The 16104-nt window shown below is 35.3% G+C and overlaps 1 protein-coding gene across 2 annotated transcripts in view; it reads right to left on the bottom strand.

Moving 5' to 3' along the window:
* Positions 1-1567: 1567 nt before the first annotated feature.
* Positions 1568-16104, bottom strand: part of LOC114250730 (uncharacterized) — a 76560-nt gene continuing 62023 nt past the window's right edge. For both annotated transcript variants that reach the window (XM_089735727.1, XM_089735728.1), the window contains 4 exons: positions 10527-10618; positions 9722-9914; positions 6139-6296; positions 1568-2392 (listed from right to left, as the gene is read on the bottom strand). In XM_089735727.1, the coding sequence (XP_089591853.1) occupies positions 2261-2392; positions 6139-6296; positions 9722-9914; positions 10527-10618 (575 nt within the window). In that variant the 3' untranslated portion in view covers positions 1568-2260. The remainder of the gene's footprint in view (positions 2393-6138; positions 6297-9721; positions 9915-10526; positions 10619-16104) is intronic.

The raw sequence follows: 16104 nt of genomic DNA, 5'->3' as shown, positions 1-16104 counted from the left end.
ATCGCTTTTTCTTTCTTCATTTTAAGTATACATCAAAATACTGAAAATAACTATTAAATATTTAATTAAGCTTAGATTAAAACGTAATTTTCAATTTAATTGTCTGATTTGTTTTTATTTTTTAATTCTCGTTCTGTGTTTATTCTCTGACAACAACAAAATTAATTTAAATATTATGAATAATATAATATAATTAAGTACGGCTTAAAAAATAAATAAAAAACACATGAAAACGCTTTAACAAATTAGTTATACTTTTATCGCCTAAATCAAGAGAGGATAATTTGAAAAAAAATAATAATAATATTACATACCAGATTAAAAAATAAATCCAATTAATATGAGATCAATGACCAATATGAGACCAAAATATCCTATAAATTACAATAAACTTTGTGAAACAAACTTAGTTAAAAAAATTACACAAAAAAGCTTTAAAAGGCAACCCTATTCGAGAAAATAGTGTCTAAAAACAAACTAAAACACTTAAGATTCAAAAAACGGCTTTTTCGTTAAAAAAAATTGAATTTTATTTTAACATACAATAAGAATAAATAAAAATCACGCGCACGTGAACAAGACCTTATAAGAATTGGAGAGCACATTAAAATTTATTTTTAGATGGAAGAAATACCACAACCAAACATAAAACGTAGTCCTCACACAGAGTTCAATAAGACTACGCTTACAGAACAATGTCTATCCTACTCGCACGGCTTAATTAACCTGAATAGCGAGCAAGACGAAACGGTCCGTAAATTCAGCTTTTACGGGTCTTGTATGTCCCTCGAGCCGTGAAACAAATGTATCGGATTCCGAAATAATGATGGAAATCTTGCTGGAATGGGATAACAACAATATTTGAGAGCCTATCCGGTTGCCAAGTGAATAGGGACCGTCGTGGAATTTATCAGTGTCGATTTTGTGGTTTTATGAACCACTCGAAATATCTACAAGACGGCAATACGATCTGTGATGCTCTATGGTGCCGAGTGTTCTACAAAAAGAAGTCCCGAGCAAAAACTCCATCAAAACGCGATAAGAATGCTAAGATGGACAGGGGTGTTACCAGACTCGACAAAGTACGAAATGAGGACATACGAGAAAGTTCTATGGTCGCTTCAATTACTGAAATAGTCACAGATGGGACGAGGAGGAGATGGGGAGGAACAATGACTACGCCGTTCACCTTGCTGCAAAAGGCCCTTAAGAGGGGGACCCCAGCGCACATGAGAGACAAACATGACTCGAACAGTTAAAGAGGCCCAACTTATCAGTGTGATAGCTCAGGATAGAAATTCTTGGCGCAGACAAATCAGGAGAGTCGACCCCGCTAAAGTGGGATAAGGAAAAGAAGGACAGAGAGATGAATTGTCAAAAATGCAATTTATGGCGGTATTCGTATTATTTGGACTTGCTGTCATTACTTGAATTTAGAAGTCTGGTATTAACAGATTCCAGTATTTTTCTGTAAGTGGCATCAAACCTGTATAATGATTGGCTTGGATATTATATTTAATAAAAATGCTTTTTGCATAGGATCTCTCATCTCAAGTTTACCTAATATTTTTTTCATTAAAACACAAACAAGTTTGTACGTAATCAAATGTATAAATGTGAGATTTCGAATTCAAAAGTTTGTTATCAGAGCTTGAAGTCAAAAAGGAATACTTCGGGAATTCTTTTAAAAGTTTTCTAAGCATTTGTTGATAGGAAAAGTTATAAAATTACGTAGAACCGAACCACGGGCGGGCAAGAATATAGGAATTTGAAAACCGCTTTCCAAAGTACCAGGATTACATAATTTTAAAGAAGTTAAATAAATCTCTTACGGAACTCACGCTCTAATATTTAATGGATACCAAATCTAAGAGAATAATTTCCGTAATTCACGTTCACATTATGAACTTGCCAAAACTACTTTAACATCAATCAAATAGCCAATGTAAATTTAGTCCATGTGTAATTTCTCTAGGGATCTCTATTTGACACAAAATAACGATAACACAATGTTGATGACGTATTCTAAAAACACAGAATCGAACTACCAAGCGCTAATCGGGTCAAATGCCGCGAAAATTACCATTTTTTTTTTTTAATCTTTAATTATTAAACACACAACATACATTCAAAAAACTAAATGTAATTTTTTTTTATTAGAATAGAAACAGTCGAAAACGGAGACTTAACAGTTTGTTTACTACCAACTAGGAAGAGTTAGTATTGATATACATATAGGAAGCACAGGAGGAACACGCGCTTAGAGAACGTGTAGATTCTCGCAGGACTTTGATTTCGATATATCGTTGATGCATATTTTCTGTAGCAGTTCCCTTGCGATGCTCAGCGAGATATGAGTGCGAGAGCTGGCTAGTTTTGTTGGTTTGGCTTCCTGCGAAAGACATTACATGTTAGTGGATCGAAACCGCGTTTTCTGTCTTGTTTTTTTTTATTGCTTAGTTTGGTGGACGAGCTAACAGTCCACCTGGTTTTAAGTAGTTACTGGAGCCCATAGACATCTACAACGTAAATGCGTCACTCACCTTGGGATACCAGTTATTAGGTCTCAAGTATAGTTACAACGGCTGCCCAACCCTTCTAATCGAAACGCAGAAATAAGCGAGGCGGTGGTACCTACCCGTGCGGACTCACAAGAGGTCCTACCATCTATAATTATGTAAAATATAATTTTGCGGGTTTGATTTTTATTACACGATGTTATTCCTTCACCGTGGAAGTCAATCGTGAACATTTGTTAAGTACGTATTTCATTAGAAAAATTGGTACCCGCCTGCGGGATTCGAACACCGGTGCATCGCTAGATACGAATGCACCGGACGTCTTATCCTTTAGGCCACGACGACGACGTATGTTTAATTAGCCCTTTATGAGAAGCCGTCGTGGCTTAAAGGGAAGCCGATCAGTGTACTCGTATCGAGCGATGCGACTCTGGCGTTGCCTAAATTCCGCAGGCAGGTAGCAATTTTTGTTGGTCGTGTAAGAAAATGAAATTCACAAAAGTTGTGATTTCTATAATTACAACACAATTGAGATAATAGGCCGTAAGTCTGATGGGTGACGGCATTTATGTTATGATGTCTATGGGCTCAGGTAACCACTGAAATCAGGCTGGTCGTGCACTTGTTAATCACCTACGACATATGTAAATAACAATTGCACGACATGCCACAAAAAAGAGACTTTTTGTCGTCGATAGCGATTCCAGAAAACAAACAGAATTACGTAAACGTAAGTGGTTTGTGGCTTCAAGTATTTTATATTTCAAATAAATAAATAAATATTTACTAACGATCACGCCACGGTAGCTGGTCCCGTGATAAGTTCGTAAAGAACTTGTGTTACAGGTACCAGATAACGGAAATATATGTAAGATTTTTATTATACACATAAATATATTTAATATACATCCATAACTCTGGAAAAGACATTTATATTTATCATACAAACATCTTCCCTTGGCGGGATTCGAACCCGCGACCCCCTTGTGTAGTGACCATGTCACTTACCAGTACACCAGTACGGCCGTTTATGGAAATGGAGCTTGTTCGTAAAAATTAGCTTAAATACATTAACATCGTTCCTTATTTTTACTTAAAAAAATCCATGTTCCCCCAAGCGGAACTGAGGCAAAAAAATATAAATACATTTTCTACAATAATTAAGACAAGGTAAGTAAGTACAATAATAGGCTGTCATTTTTCTTCAAAGAATGTTAAAACAAAGAACAATCTCCGATTTATTTTGATGTAAAATATTTAACGCTTCTGTCCACTAAGTCGAAAGGTTTTATTCATAACGAAAGGTTTTATTCATTTATCTTGTCTATGATGTTGATTTTTTCAGAAACGAACTCAAATAATAAAATTCATTAGTACATCTATATATTAATACGTGAAGCAAAAACTTTGTACCCCTTTTTACGAAAATTGCGCGGACGCGGAGAATATAGAGGAGGAGTGCAGAATGCAAAAATAATTTAAAATATGTTTAAAAAAATACATTAAACTAATAACAGAAACTTTACACACAATACCATATATTTGGCACACGCACGCATACATATATACTCTTTGGTTTATTGTTAAATTTTGTGGTCAAATTGAGAATAGATTAATATTGTTTGTCATTAATATAATTTGTCAATAGCCTTGGCGAAATCTGTAATTATAGAATAATAGTCTTTAACAATAGAGCCATAATAATATTCAAATTAATTATGGTCGAATTTCGACTACTGAGGGATCACTAGTATAGATAAATACATGTCAAATTTAGATCGCTTCGGAGTGTACATTGCATGACTTAAAGATACAAACCCTTAAGGCGACTCCCTTACCAGTTATTATATGTCTAGCTAGGTCGTACTAAGAATTAAGAGGTAGCACTCAAATCTGTGAAGCATAGAGCTTGGCATAGAGTAGTTAAAAGTAAATAAATACTATTATGCCCCAAGCTTTTCGGCGGCATTCATGTATGCCCATGATTCCGGTAACCGAATTAAAGAAATAGAAAGTGCCAGAAATGTACATATATGAAATGTAATAATTATAATTCCGATTTTTTGTTACGTAGCAACCGAAACCTGATTGTCCTGGTGGTAATCAACGCTTATAATTACAAGGAATGAGGAAAAACATGAAAAGAATCCAATAAATAAAGGGTCTGCTTCCTGCTGTAGCTTATTAACGTTATTTTTGGCATAGTCTTTTTTATTCAAAATTAAGCATTAGGAATAATTATAACTTTATTGAAAAAAATTGTGAAGAGAAAAACAAATGTTATTCGATTATTAACTGCTTACTGACGGGTTAAGCTTGGGGTTTTCTGGAAACAAACACTACTTATGATATATTTTATTCTTTCTAAGATATAATTTTCTAGGGATATAAGTTCTAAGGTCTCAAATATAGTTACAACGGCTGCCCCACCCTTCAAACCGAAACGCATTACTGGTTCACGGCAGAAATAGGCAGGGTGGTGGTACCTACCCGTGCGGACTCACAAGAGGTCCTACCACCAGTGATTACGCAAATTATAATTTTTGCGGGTTTGATTTTTATTACACGATGTTATTCCTTCACCGTGGAAGTCAATCGTGAACATTTGTTGAGTACGTATTTCATTAGAAAAATTGGTACCCGCCTGCGGGATTCGAACACCGGTGCATCGCTACATACGAATGCACCGGACGTCTTATCCTTTAGACCACGACGACTTCAAACTTTTTGCTATTCCTACCACCAGTACAGCTCGAGTACAACTACTAAAAAAAAGTTTGCGTCTCGGGACGCCGGACAGAAGTGATAAGTTAAACTAATCTAAATTGAACTATTTAATATTGAAATTGTTTAACTTGAGAAAAGCTTAGGTCACCACTTAAATTTTTTGTATATTAATATTATAATGTAAGGAAAGTTGTGACATAAATTGAATAAGAGATATAAATATAAAGTCCGCCTGTGTACAACTTTTGTTTTGTGCATAAAGTATAAATAAATAAAAATAAATAAATAGTTAGGAGTTACATATGTTCTCCACACCGCTGCCGTATGCATAAATAATACACATAAATTAGTTATAGATAAACAACTCAAGCACTCGACAAAAATGTTTACGGGCGTCGGCCACTAGATGGCTTCACTTTGATTAGTTTCTCATTGCTCCTGTAGATGGCAGTAACATATTACCTATTCTATATTTTATTTGTCTTTTGTTTGTTTGTATTTGTAATTTGTCTATAACAAATAAAGACTTGTATGTTTTTCTTTTTCTTTTTCTGTGTTTAGTCATACAATAATTAAAGGCCTTAACTTTAACAACATAGAAGTTTAGAGGCATCCGCTAAAAGATGTCGCTAGTTTCCATACAAAAAATATATTTTTCTTAAAGTATCAATCACAGTTTCAGGGCCCTGGCCGTACGCGTGAGTGAAAGGGACGCCTGACTGACCGTCGCTGTAACGCGTTACGTAACCAAGCGATTTACCCTCCCATAACAAGTTATCACTCCAAAAACTTACAAGTACTTGCCTGATACGATCGTGATATATCGGTATTTATCTCACTGAAAGAAAAAAGGATTTAAAATCAATTTTAACCTAGTTTTAAACGAACATACCTTGGTAGTTGAAGTTTTCTTGGCTTGCTTCTTGTCTCTTGTTTCTTTCAAACGTATCTGCTTCAATATACCGACGAGCAGTTCGTCAACGTTGTGCTGGATTCCGGAGGATGTCTCGATGAACTTACAGTCCCTGGACGTTGCGAGTGCTTTGCCTTCTGATGAGCGAATATTCGAATGAGTATAAGCTAAATAAAAAAAAAACTAACAAAATACGCTTTTATAGAAAATTCAACTAAAAGAATAGAAAATAAATTTTAATAAATTTGAATTAAAAATAGTGTAAGAAAAAATGATTTTATTGTAAAAAAGCGTGGACTGCTTTTCAGGACATTATCAAAATAACCCTTCTACTCATATCTGTTCATAAAATATTTATAGCTACTGATATTATACACCCATTTTTAGTTGGAATTTCTATAAAAGCGTATTTTGTTAGTTTTTTTAAACTATTATTTATTTTTCATTTTTTAGTTGAATTTCAAGTTTTTCAATAAATTTTTTTATAATATAGAATTGTCATCGGTCCTTAATAACTATCCCAAATTTCGAGTTAATCCGACGTTTTGAAGGGAGTCAAAATCATGTTCAAAAATTCCGTTACATACTAACATACATACGTCTGAAGCTAATAATAGCGTATTAAAAAACTGCGTGATCGATTGACTTATGCGTCCTAACTGATCATTTTACGCCTGAGATTTGAGAACGAGTCATTTATTGCCATAACAACTACCAAACACATTGGTCGGGTATTTTTTTTAATACCCGTGTAGGCAGACGAGCATACGGCCTACCGGTCATTGTGTATCTGTGGAATAAAAAATACTTCATATATCAGAAGTGTTTAAAAGATGATGGAGAAAGGTCATGGATAAAGTTCATTGATCGGTATGCAAAGATCGGGCCTTCTAGAAAACATGACCTAGTCATTATGACAGCCCCGAAGAAACAAATAATAAATCCGAAAACAAACTTTAATTTTTATTTTAAGACAATTGTCAATTGTTAGACACACTGTTCCGATCTGTTCTTAATAAAACAATTTTATTTCGAAGAACTTATAAATTTTATTTTTAAATTATCAGTTATACTTTTTTTTTAATTCGTCATTACTTTTTCTTCATCATTTTCTTTAGTATGACGATTGGTTTCTTACGATATCAATGTGGTGAACATCAACTTTATAAAACATCTTTTTTACAAATTATAGGTAATGTTTAATTTAAAATATGATATGGAATGGAATTAAATGAAGTTGATCTATCTGAAGTGATAATAAATTGGATTGAAATAAAATGAAATGAGATGGCTTGTAATGAAATAAGGTCCCAGTAAAATAAGGCGAAATTACTGCGACTTTCAGAGGACTTTTTTGAAAGAACCCGAGCAGCATTGTTACGTTACTTAATTTTCACTAAGCATTATTAAAATCATCATTAAGATACAATTTACACGTCTAAGCTTAAAGAACCAATAAATTAATAAAAAAAAAGAAATTGATACAACTTATTTCCTTGCGTACCCGCCAAATAGTTCTTATATTTTTTTAATAAATGACAAAGGAATTACGATTGAAACATCCTTTCACGTTAAATTCGACTTTTCTTGAAAGCTAAACACTAACTTTATGCCTTCTAAATTTTCAAGAACACTTTCCATTGACATACAAACAGAGAATAGAAGTCGATAAATTACTTGGATAGGTACTCCTTAAACAGCTTAAAAATTCGACTTTACATGACATAGCGTCAATGTTCCATTATTAAAAATACGAAATTCATTTCCCAGTCTATTGAAAGCGCCTACTGTCAACGTTTTTGTAAAAAGGTTACTCCGAAATAACTTGCCCTGGGAACATTTACAAGCCAGGCAAAGTTCAGGGCAGTATGATTAAGGCACCCTCTGCGTTACTCTAAAGAAAACATCGTTCGATCACGACCCAGTGCGTTTGGCGCGATCGAAAATATTTATTCTTATTTGAAACATACATTTTTGAAGTTATACTTCTTCAGACGCGTTATTAAAAATTGATGAGAGTGAAATTTTACGCGCACCGTGACACAAAATTAACAGAATGAAGTTGCCCACTAAATCGCTCATTACAATACGACCGACGTAACTTGGCGAGTCTGAACATAGCCGCAGGTGAACTTTCCGAACCGTACCGAGAATTACCGAATTTATACGATGTCAAGAAAAGGGATGTCCAATATGCGTGTTTGAGGATGTTGTTTAATCGTTTTTTCTTTCAAATTGATTAAAATTTAAATTAAAAAAAAATAGAAATAAATTTAATAAAAATAAAGTATAACTTCTTACGCGGGTACATAAGTACACGCACCCTTTTTTTCCATAAGACATTCCCATTTCAAATTTCGTCAAAGGGGCGTACCGCACAGCCGTGAGTGAACACGTGTTTCGTTTTCCGAATGACGAGTAATGACTTAAGAAAATATTTAAATACATAATTTATAGTGAGCGGCACCTACGTGCTCATAAGCCTAACGTTTCCGGTCTGAAAGAGCCTTCTGTATTGTGAATAGAGTTCATTTCAGAACGTATATTATCATTTATTTTTAGTACTTCGTTACCGCGACCGTTGTAAATATGAATCCACTTAAATTTAAATTATTCAGACGTTCCATATTCAACGGCACTAAGCTAAGGTTTTCTCTCACTTAAATATCTGAAACAAAACCCATATATAGATCCCGAATATTCTATCTCTATTCTATCTGCCTATTTCTGCCGAGAAGCAGTAATGCGTTTCGGTTTGAAGGGTGGGGCAGCCGTTGTAACTATACTTGAGACTTTAGAACTTATATCTCAAGGTGGGTGGCGCATTTACGTTGTGGATGTTTATGGGCTCCAGTAACCACTTCACACCAGGTGGGCTGTGAGCTCGTCCACCCATCTAAGAACAAAAAAAAAAAAAAGAATAACCGAACGCGAGCAACGATATGCTGTGCCCTGGAAATTGTGTCCATGAACAACAATAGCCACTACTATAGGGTGAAACGTTGGATCGCCCAACTTCGAATTTTGTGCATTCGAAGTACTGTAAAAAAATATGTGAGGTGTCGTGGGACACCGGATAGGAACGAAGTTCCTTATTATAAAAAAATTAAATTAATTTTAACTTCTATTCGAGGTATAAAGAAAATAAAACTGGAGCTTTCGCAACAACCCGCGGTCATTCGGTACCGTGCGAATTTATTGTGGTACACTTCATTCACGGTTGTTTGCATAAGAGTTAGTGTATTGCGCAAACGAACGCTCTGAGATCGTGGTCAATGAATGATAAAAAAATATGTTATTTTTTGTACGTTATTACAAAGTTAAGTCGTACACTGTGCACCTTACTAATTTGTACGTTATTACAAAGTTTAGTCGTACACTGTGTACATTACTAACAAAAATCTTACGTTACGGACGTTTTTTCTCGGTTAGGGTACCACTCCGCATCGTCCCATAAGGAATTTCGTTCCAATAATCATACTGTACATAAACATATTTATTTCGTTTTATTTCTACGACTCCTGAAAACCAATGAATTTACATAAACAAACTTCTTACTCACCATTAGTCGAGACTTGTCTGGCCCTCGCCAAGTCCGCCTTGTTCCCGACCAACACAACAGTTCTATCGACCGTGAATTGTTCTCGGCACAGGTAAGCTAACAGATCCGAGGCCCTTTGCAGCGAGCTCTTGGCGACCACAGAGTAAACAACCACGCACGCATGTGGCTCATACGTCGACAAACAGTTCTCGATCTAACGACAAAATTACAAAGAGCGCATATAAAATAACTTTCCTACTTGTTGTATGTTTTAGTATTTTTTTAAACTACGCAGTCGCTCGTAGCCTATGAGGCTATTCCAGCCATGCCCAGACAGGTAGGTTTTTTTTTATTGCTTAGATGGGTGGACGAGCTTTCACAGCCAACCTGGTGTTAAGTGGTTACTGGAGCCCATAAACATCTACAACGTAGATACCGTCACCCACCTTTAGATATGTTCTATGTATAGTTACAACGGCTGCCCCACCATCCAAACCGAAACGCATTTCTGCTTCACGGCAGAAATAGGCAGGGCGGTGGTACCTACCCGTGCGGACTCACAAGAGGTCCTACCACCAGTAATTACGCAAATTATAATTTTGTGGGTTTCATTTTTATTACACTATGTTATTCCTTCACCGTGGAAATCAATCGTGAACATTTGTTGAGTACGTATTTCATTAGAAAAATTGGTACCCGCCTGAGATTCGAACACCGGTGCATCGCTCAACACGAATGCACCGTACGTCTTATCTGTTAGGCCACGACGACTTCAAAATTCTAACCTCACGTCTTAAGACCCTTAACTCTTCGTAATTACACTTACGGACATCTCAGTGCTGGGATGATCAATGAAGATGAGTTCTGATTCTTCTCCGTCAAGCAACACCGAGACAGACTTCTCACCGAATTCGTCGTCTACAACAAAACTTCAGTTAAAAAAAAACATAAATTATAAATTTCAATATGAAACGTGATGGTGCGTAATTTGACATGACACGTGACTTATTTGTTAGCGGGAGTACATCACAATTATCAACTGATTACATATATTAAGGTTGTGTGATCAAAATACAATGATTTGACATTTTAAAATAGGTATGTGATTTGTAGGTAAGGGGTTTTCAAATCGGTCGTAGAATATATTATGATGGGTGCGTAGTTAGTATGAAGCGGGTATCATCTATTTCTGTCGCCAACCAATCCACTCTGAAGCTAGGAAATCAGTATAACAGTGCTCCTGAAAACCTCACCTATTTTTATGAATTTTTAAGCTATTGCATAGGTTTTATCGCGGGCTTTGAGAGCGGCGACTGAATCAAGAAATTCCGTAACGAAAATAACCTGACACCCCCACTACGCCTACTATGTAGCTCGCGTTCAACACATTCACATGTTGCGCTTATGTAGTGTTTGTGAATAAGCGCGTGGCGTATTATTGTATTAATATTAAATTATCATTGTCTAATTATAATTGCATAAGTTGATAAAAAATGCTATGCAATAGCTTTACCGCGGCAGTTCCCGAGTGCCACACGTTTTTTTTTAATTTCGTATTCGGAAATCTATCTGATTCCTACTCTAGTGACGTGTAGTCACTGAATAAAATTTAAGAATTCAATAACATTTTCACATCATGCTCACCGTCACGATACGTATCAGTTAAATCATCGTGATTTTACACATATTTGACGTCACATATTAGTAAGGTTCGTTCGACTCAGTTTTGAAAAATCTTTCCTGGCAATTATTAAATGTAAGAGCTGTCTCTATTTCATGCGAACTTTCCCAAAACTTTTAATATTTGCATAATATTGTAATTATTAATTAGCCTACCGCTTGAATTAAACTGTGATAACGCTCTTAAAATTTATCTATACACAACGGAAAACAGCAATGAAAACGAATTTATGTACGTATATTTCAGACAATAATGAATAAGAGGCTTTACGAATACATGGTTATAATTATATTAAATATTATTATTATAACAACTGTAGCTCCTTTTATCATGGTAATATAATATACATTTAAGCAATAAAAAAGTTTTTTCAACCACTAATAAAGACGCAAACATAGGCCTGTAAGCGAAACGCAATAATGCCTCAGCACAAACAGGCAAAGTGGTGGTACCCACTTATGCGGCCTCGCAAGACGCCCTTTTTTAAGCTATTGTATAGCTTGTATCGCGGCGACCGAATCAAGAAATTCCGTACCAAAAATAAAACCTAGCACCCCCCACTCCGCCTACGATGTAGCTCGCGTTCAATACATGTGTGTGTGTGGGGAAGTGTGAAGGGGACAGTTAATGTTTTGCTTTTGTTAATGTTTATAAATATAGTATGGTCTTATTTTATTATTGTTTTAATAATAAATTATTATTGTCCAATTATAATTGCATAAGTTGATAAAAAATGCTATGTTAATAGCTTTACCGCGGCAGTCCCCAAGTGCCACACGTGTTTTTTTTTTCTTTTACCCGCCCCGCATAACCAACCAACAACTACCGACTCAACCCCATCGATCCCCACCCCTCCGACTACACGAAACTAATAAAATAACTTATAAACCTATATAGCCTATAAACGCACGTCCTATCACCAATAAAAAATATTCCGTGTAAAACGAATAAGCAAATAAAATTTATATAATAGTACACTAAAAACGGGCACTAAAATTACGAAACAATAGGTACATCGTATAGATTGTCGGTGTCCCTGATCTATTTAAGGATGATAATGATTGATAGAATAAAAAATCGAAAGGTATCGTCGGAAATACACAAAATGAATATCGATGAATAACAATTACTACGCGGAAAACACGCTCTGATTTATAGTTTAAATGACGTAGAGTGATTGATCATGATATAATATAGAAGCGTTTCAATGAAATGTTAAAGTATTCCGCGCGTGTGTACACTTGAAAATTTATGAATATACACTGCTCTAATTCTTTTAAAGGTGGGCCTTTGGCCTTGGGCCTTTGACCATGGGCCTTTAAAAGTGGCCCTGCAGCTAAAACTGCTGGTATACTCGTTTAAAATCATGCGATTTTGTCGGAGTTTAAACCATGCAAGCCCGTATATTTTAATCAAGGAACATAGCAGTGAGTACAAACGGATGGACTGAGGATGCCTTGCTTCAATAAAACACGAGCTTACGAACGTCTGTCACGATGAAGCAATAACATAGTGTATTCAAAAGGAAATAAAATTCCACTGTTTCTAGTTTTAGGGCGGATTTATATCACTACTCTTGATCGGTAGATCAACTCACGCTTATCTAGTACCAAGTGCTTAGCAGTGCCTATGGACTTCACAATTCGAATACTGTCACTCACCTTGAGAAATGACGCCAAAGTCTCAATTGTATTATAATATATAACAGCTGCCCGATACTTCGAACTATACAAGTACATTGCGACTGCTTTAGCTGCTGAGTTCATTTATTACACGTCAAAAACTTAATTTGAATGCATATCATCGTAGTAATGTTTAAAAATGAAACTGTAAATCAATGTAGAAGTATGAATAAACATTAAATGTAAATCATAAAATTAAACATGTAAATGTATTCAATTATAATAATCGTTTGTATAGGAGACAGGGGTTTTAAGCGAAAGCAAACTAGTCAAGTGTGAACTTACCGCGTTTGACTTCGGCATGTGTGCAAGCAAAAAGAAGTCTTATGTTATAATACAGAAGATACAAAGCTAAACAGCCAATCACGCTAAAGGTCGCTAGTATAGTGGTAAATGAGAGCGTAGTATAAATACGCCTTTGTTTTAAATCACTATAGTTATCACATTACTAAAAGTAATGCGTAACATTTACACTTCAGACAGTCTCAGCTCTCATCTCCACTCATTACTAAAACACTACATACAAAGCTATGGTACAATTAAACTTAAGAACGTAGACATTGTTAAGTTTTTACAAACCTAATGTGAAATTTTCAATAAAAGTATAAATAAGTAAGTGTAACTAGAATGATATCCCACTAGTACGTGGTCTCTGAACTTATTATGTCTCTTATGAGAGAATGAACGATCCACGAAAGAAATGTGTGAGAAATTTGTGATGACTTATATAGAAGAGTACATAGCGATACAAACATAAACGTTATGACTAAGAATAGTAAGTAATATGTATGAATTTCATATAACCAGAGATGGAACTAATTATGCCTATTAGTAATAAGCTTTTGTGTAAATTCACTGTCCTCCCAGGGGTCTTTTTTCTATCCCACTAAAAACTCCAATTTTTCGGAGTTTTATTTTCCTTTTTTATTGCCTTTGTTTACAATCCGCTTTTTTAATGCTTAGGTGCTCGGACGAGCTCACTACCCTCCTGATGTGAAGTGGTTACCGGAGCCCATAGACATCTACCATGTAAATGCCCCCCCCCCCTTCTACCTTAGTGAGTGGGCAGGGCCAAGACTCTGTTTACCATCGACTATTCTCCACAAACTTCGCTTAAAGAAAGACGTCTCTGAGTTTTAGTGTGTCACCAAAGCTATGGCATGTTTATTTTCAAAAATAAGTTTGTTTTTAATACGCTTTTATTAGCTTCAAACGTATGTATGTATGTTTGTAACGGAATCTTTGAACATGATTTTGACCCCCTTCAAAACGTCGGATTTACTCGAAATTTGGTATACTTATTAAGGACAGTTTTTTACAATAAAATAATTTTTTCTTACACTATTTTTAATTCAAATTTATTAAAATTTATTTTCTATTTTTTAGTTGGATTTTCTATAAAAGCGTATTTTGTTAGTTTTTTTAAACTATTATTTATTTTTTGATACGTACGTTTTGGCTGTGCCCTTAATATTTTCGAACCCCATAAGCGATGGTAATCGACTGAAAACAGCCAACTCCCGTTAACCAAAAATAAATACCCGCTCGTCTCTCCGCTCATCGCTATGAACACAGCCGCATTACCAGTCGTTCTACATTATTGTCTCGTCATTTAGTGCGTCTAATACCGTGGAACATGTTTTAGTCAATTTCCTCAAATTCCATTAGGTCAAAGAGACCGAAAAGGGTCACTAATGGATTTCTCATACGATGTTCGTTGAAAAATTTTGGGCTGGGTCGCATCGGACTGGACGTACGCCTATTATTATTTTGAAATCTACCGAAACATGACGCTTAATTTTTTTTTCATCAAAATTGTTTTTTATGCTAAATTAAAAGTTGCTCTGCTGTCTATGTACGCTAGAAATACTACTCCTTAGCGCGTTTTCTAGGAAAAAGCCCACTAAAGCAATCAATCCATACTAATCTATACTAATATTATAAAGAGGAAAGATTTGTTTGTTTGTATTGAATAGGCTTCGAAACTAATGAACCGATTTGAAAAATTCTTTCACTGTTTGGAAGCTACACTATTTCCGAGTGAAATAGGCTATATATAATCTTTTTTGAAAAAAAATTGGTATTCTTACTAAAACCCAAGGTGTAAAAAAATACCTAAAATATTCTTTACATCACGTACCTTGCGAAAACTATTGATGATAGAATAAAATAATGTACTACGACTTTGTAGAACACATTATTGTTTACAAAAAGTGTCGCGACTGCATATGTCTAACTATTATACCTATATTTATGCCGCAATAATTGTTCTTTTATTTAAGAAAATAAAACAACGTCAAATATCGTTGAAATTTTTGTTAAAGACCCGAGCGGGCTGCTAGTTCATTATAAAACGGTTGAAACATAGTACATGTCAGTGTATATCTGAACTTGAATATCCTGTTGGAAATTGATTCGGATATTGCAGGATCCTACTCAATCGAGTTACAAACTTAAATAGGAAGCGTGTGGAGCATGTGTGACCCTGAATTCTGAATTTCAAATAAGATCTTATTTGTAAGTTTATGCAGTTAGATAGACCGGGATGGTAAAATTTTCGAGCACGCATTTTTTTTTTATTGCCTTGATATGTGGACGATCTCACACCCCACGTTTAGTGGTTACTGGAGCCCACAGACATCTACAACGTAAATGCGCCACACACCTTGAGATATAAGTTCTAAGGTCTCATATAGTTACAACGGCTGCCCCACCCTTCAAACCGAAACGCATTACTGCTTCACGGCAGAAATAGGCAGGGTGGTGCTACCTACCCGTGCGGACTCACAAGAGGTCCTACCACCAGTAGCAAAGCAGTTGCCAGCGCTTTTAAACTTTCTTTCCTTTGTTGTTGAGTTAGAAGGTTCGACCACTGACTAAAGATTGTTTCATTGTCAGCGTATGGGATACTATTTCGAATCCAAAACGTTCACACGCACATAATAGAATAAAAACTTGAACACAAATTAATTATTTAAGATTCGGGAGACTAGATACTGTTTATTTCCTTTAGTTTGTCTCGTTGGGTAAGCAGAAGCAAA

The sequence above is a fragment of the Bombyx mandarina genome, chromosome 20 (assembly GCF_030267445.1).
Source record: "Bombyx mandarina strain Sakado chromosome 20, ASM3026744v2".
Taxonomy (NCBI): Eukaryota; Metazoa; Arthropoda; class Insecta; order Lepidoptera; family Bombycidae; genus Bombyx; species Bombyx mandarina.
This window is presented reverse-complemented; position numbering and strand designations above follow the sequence as displayed.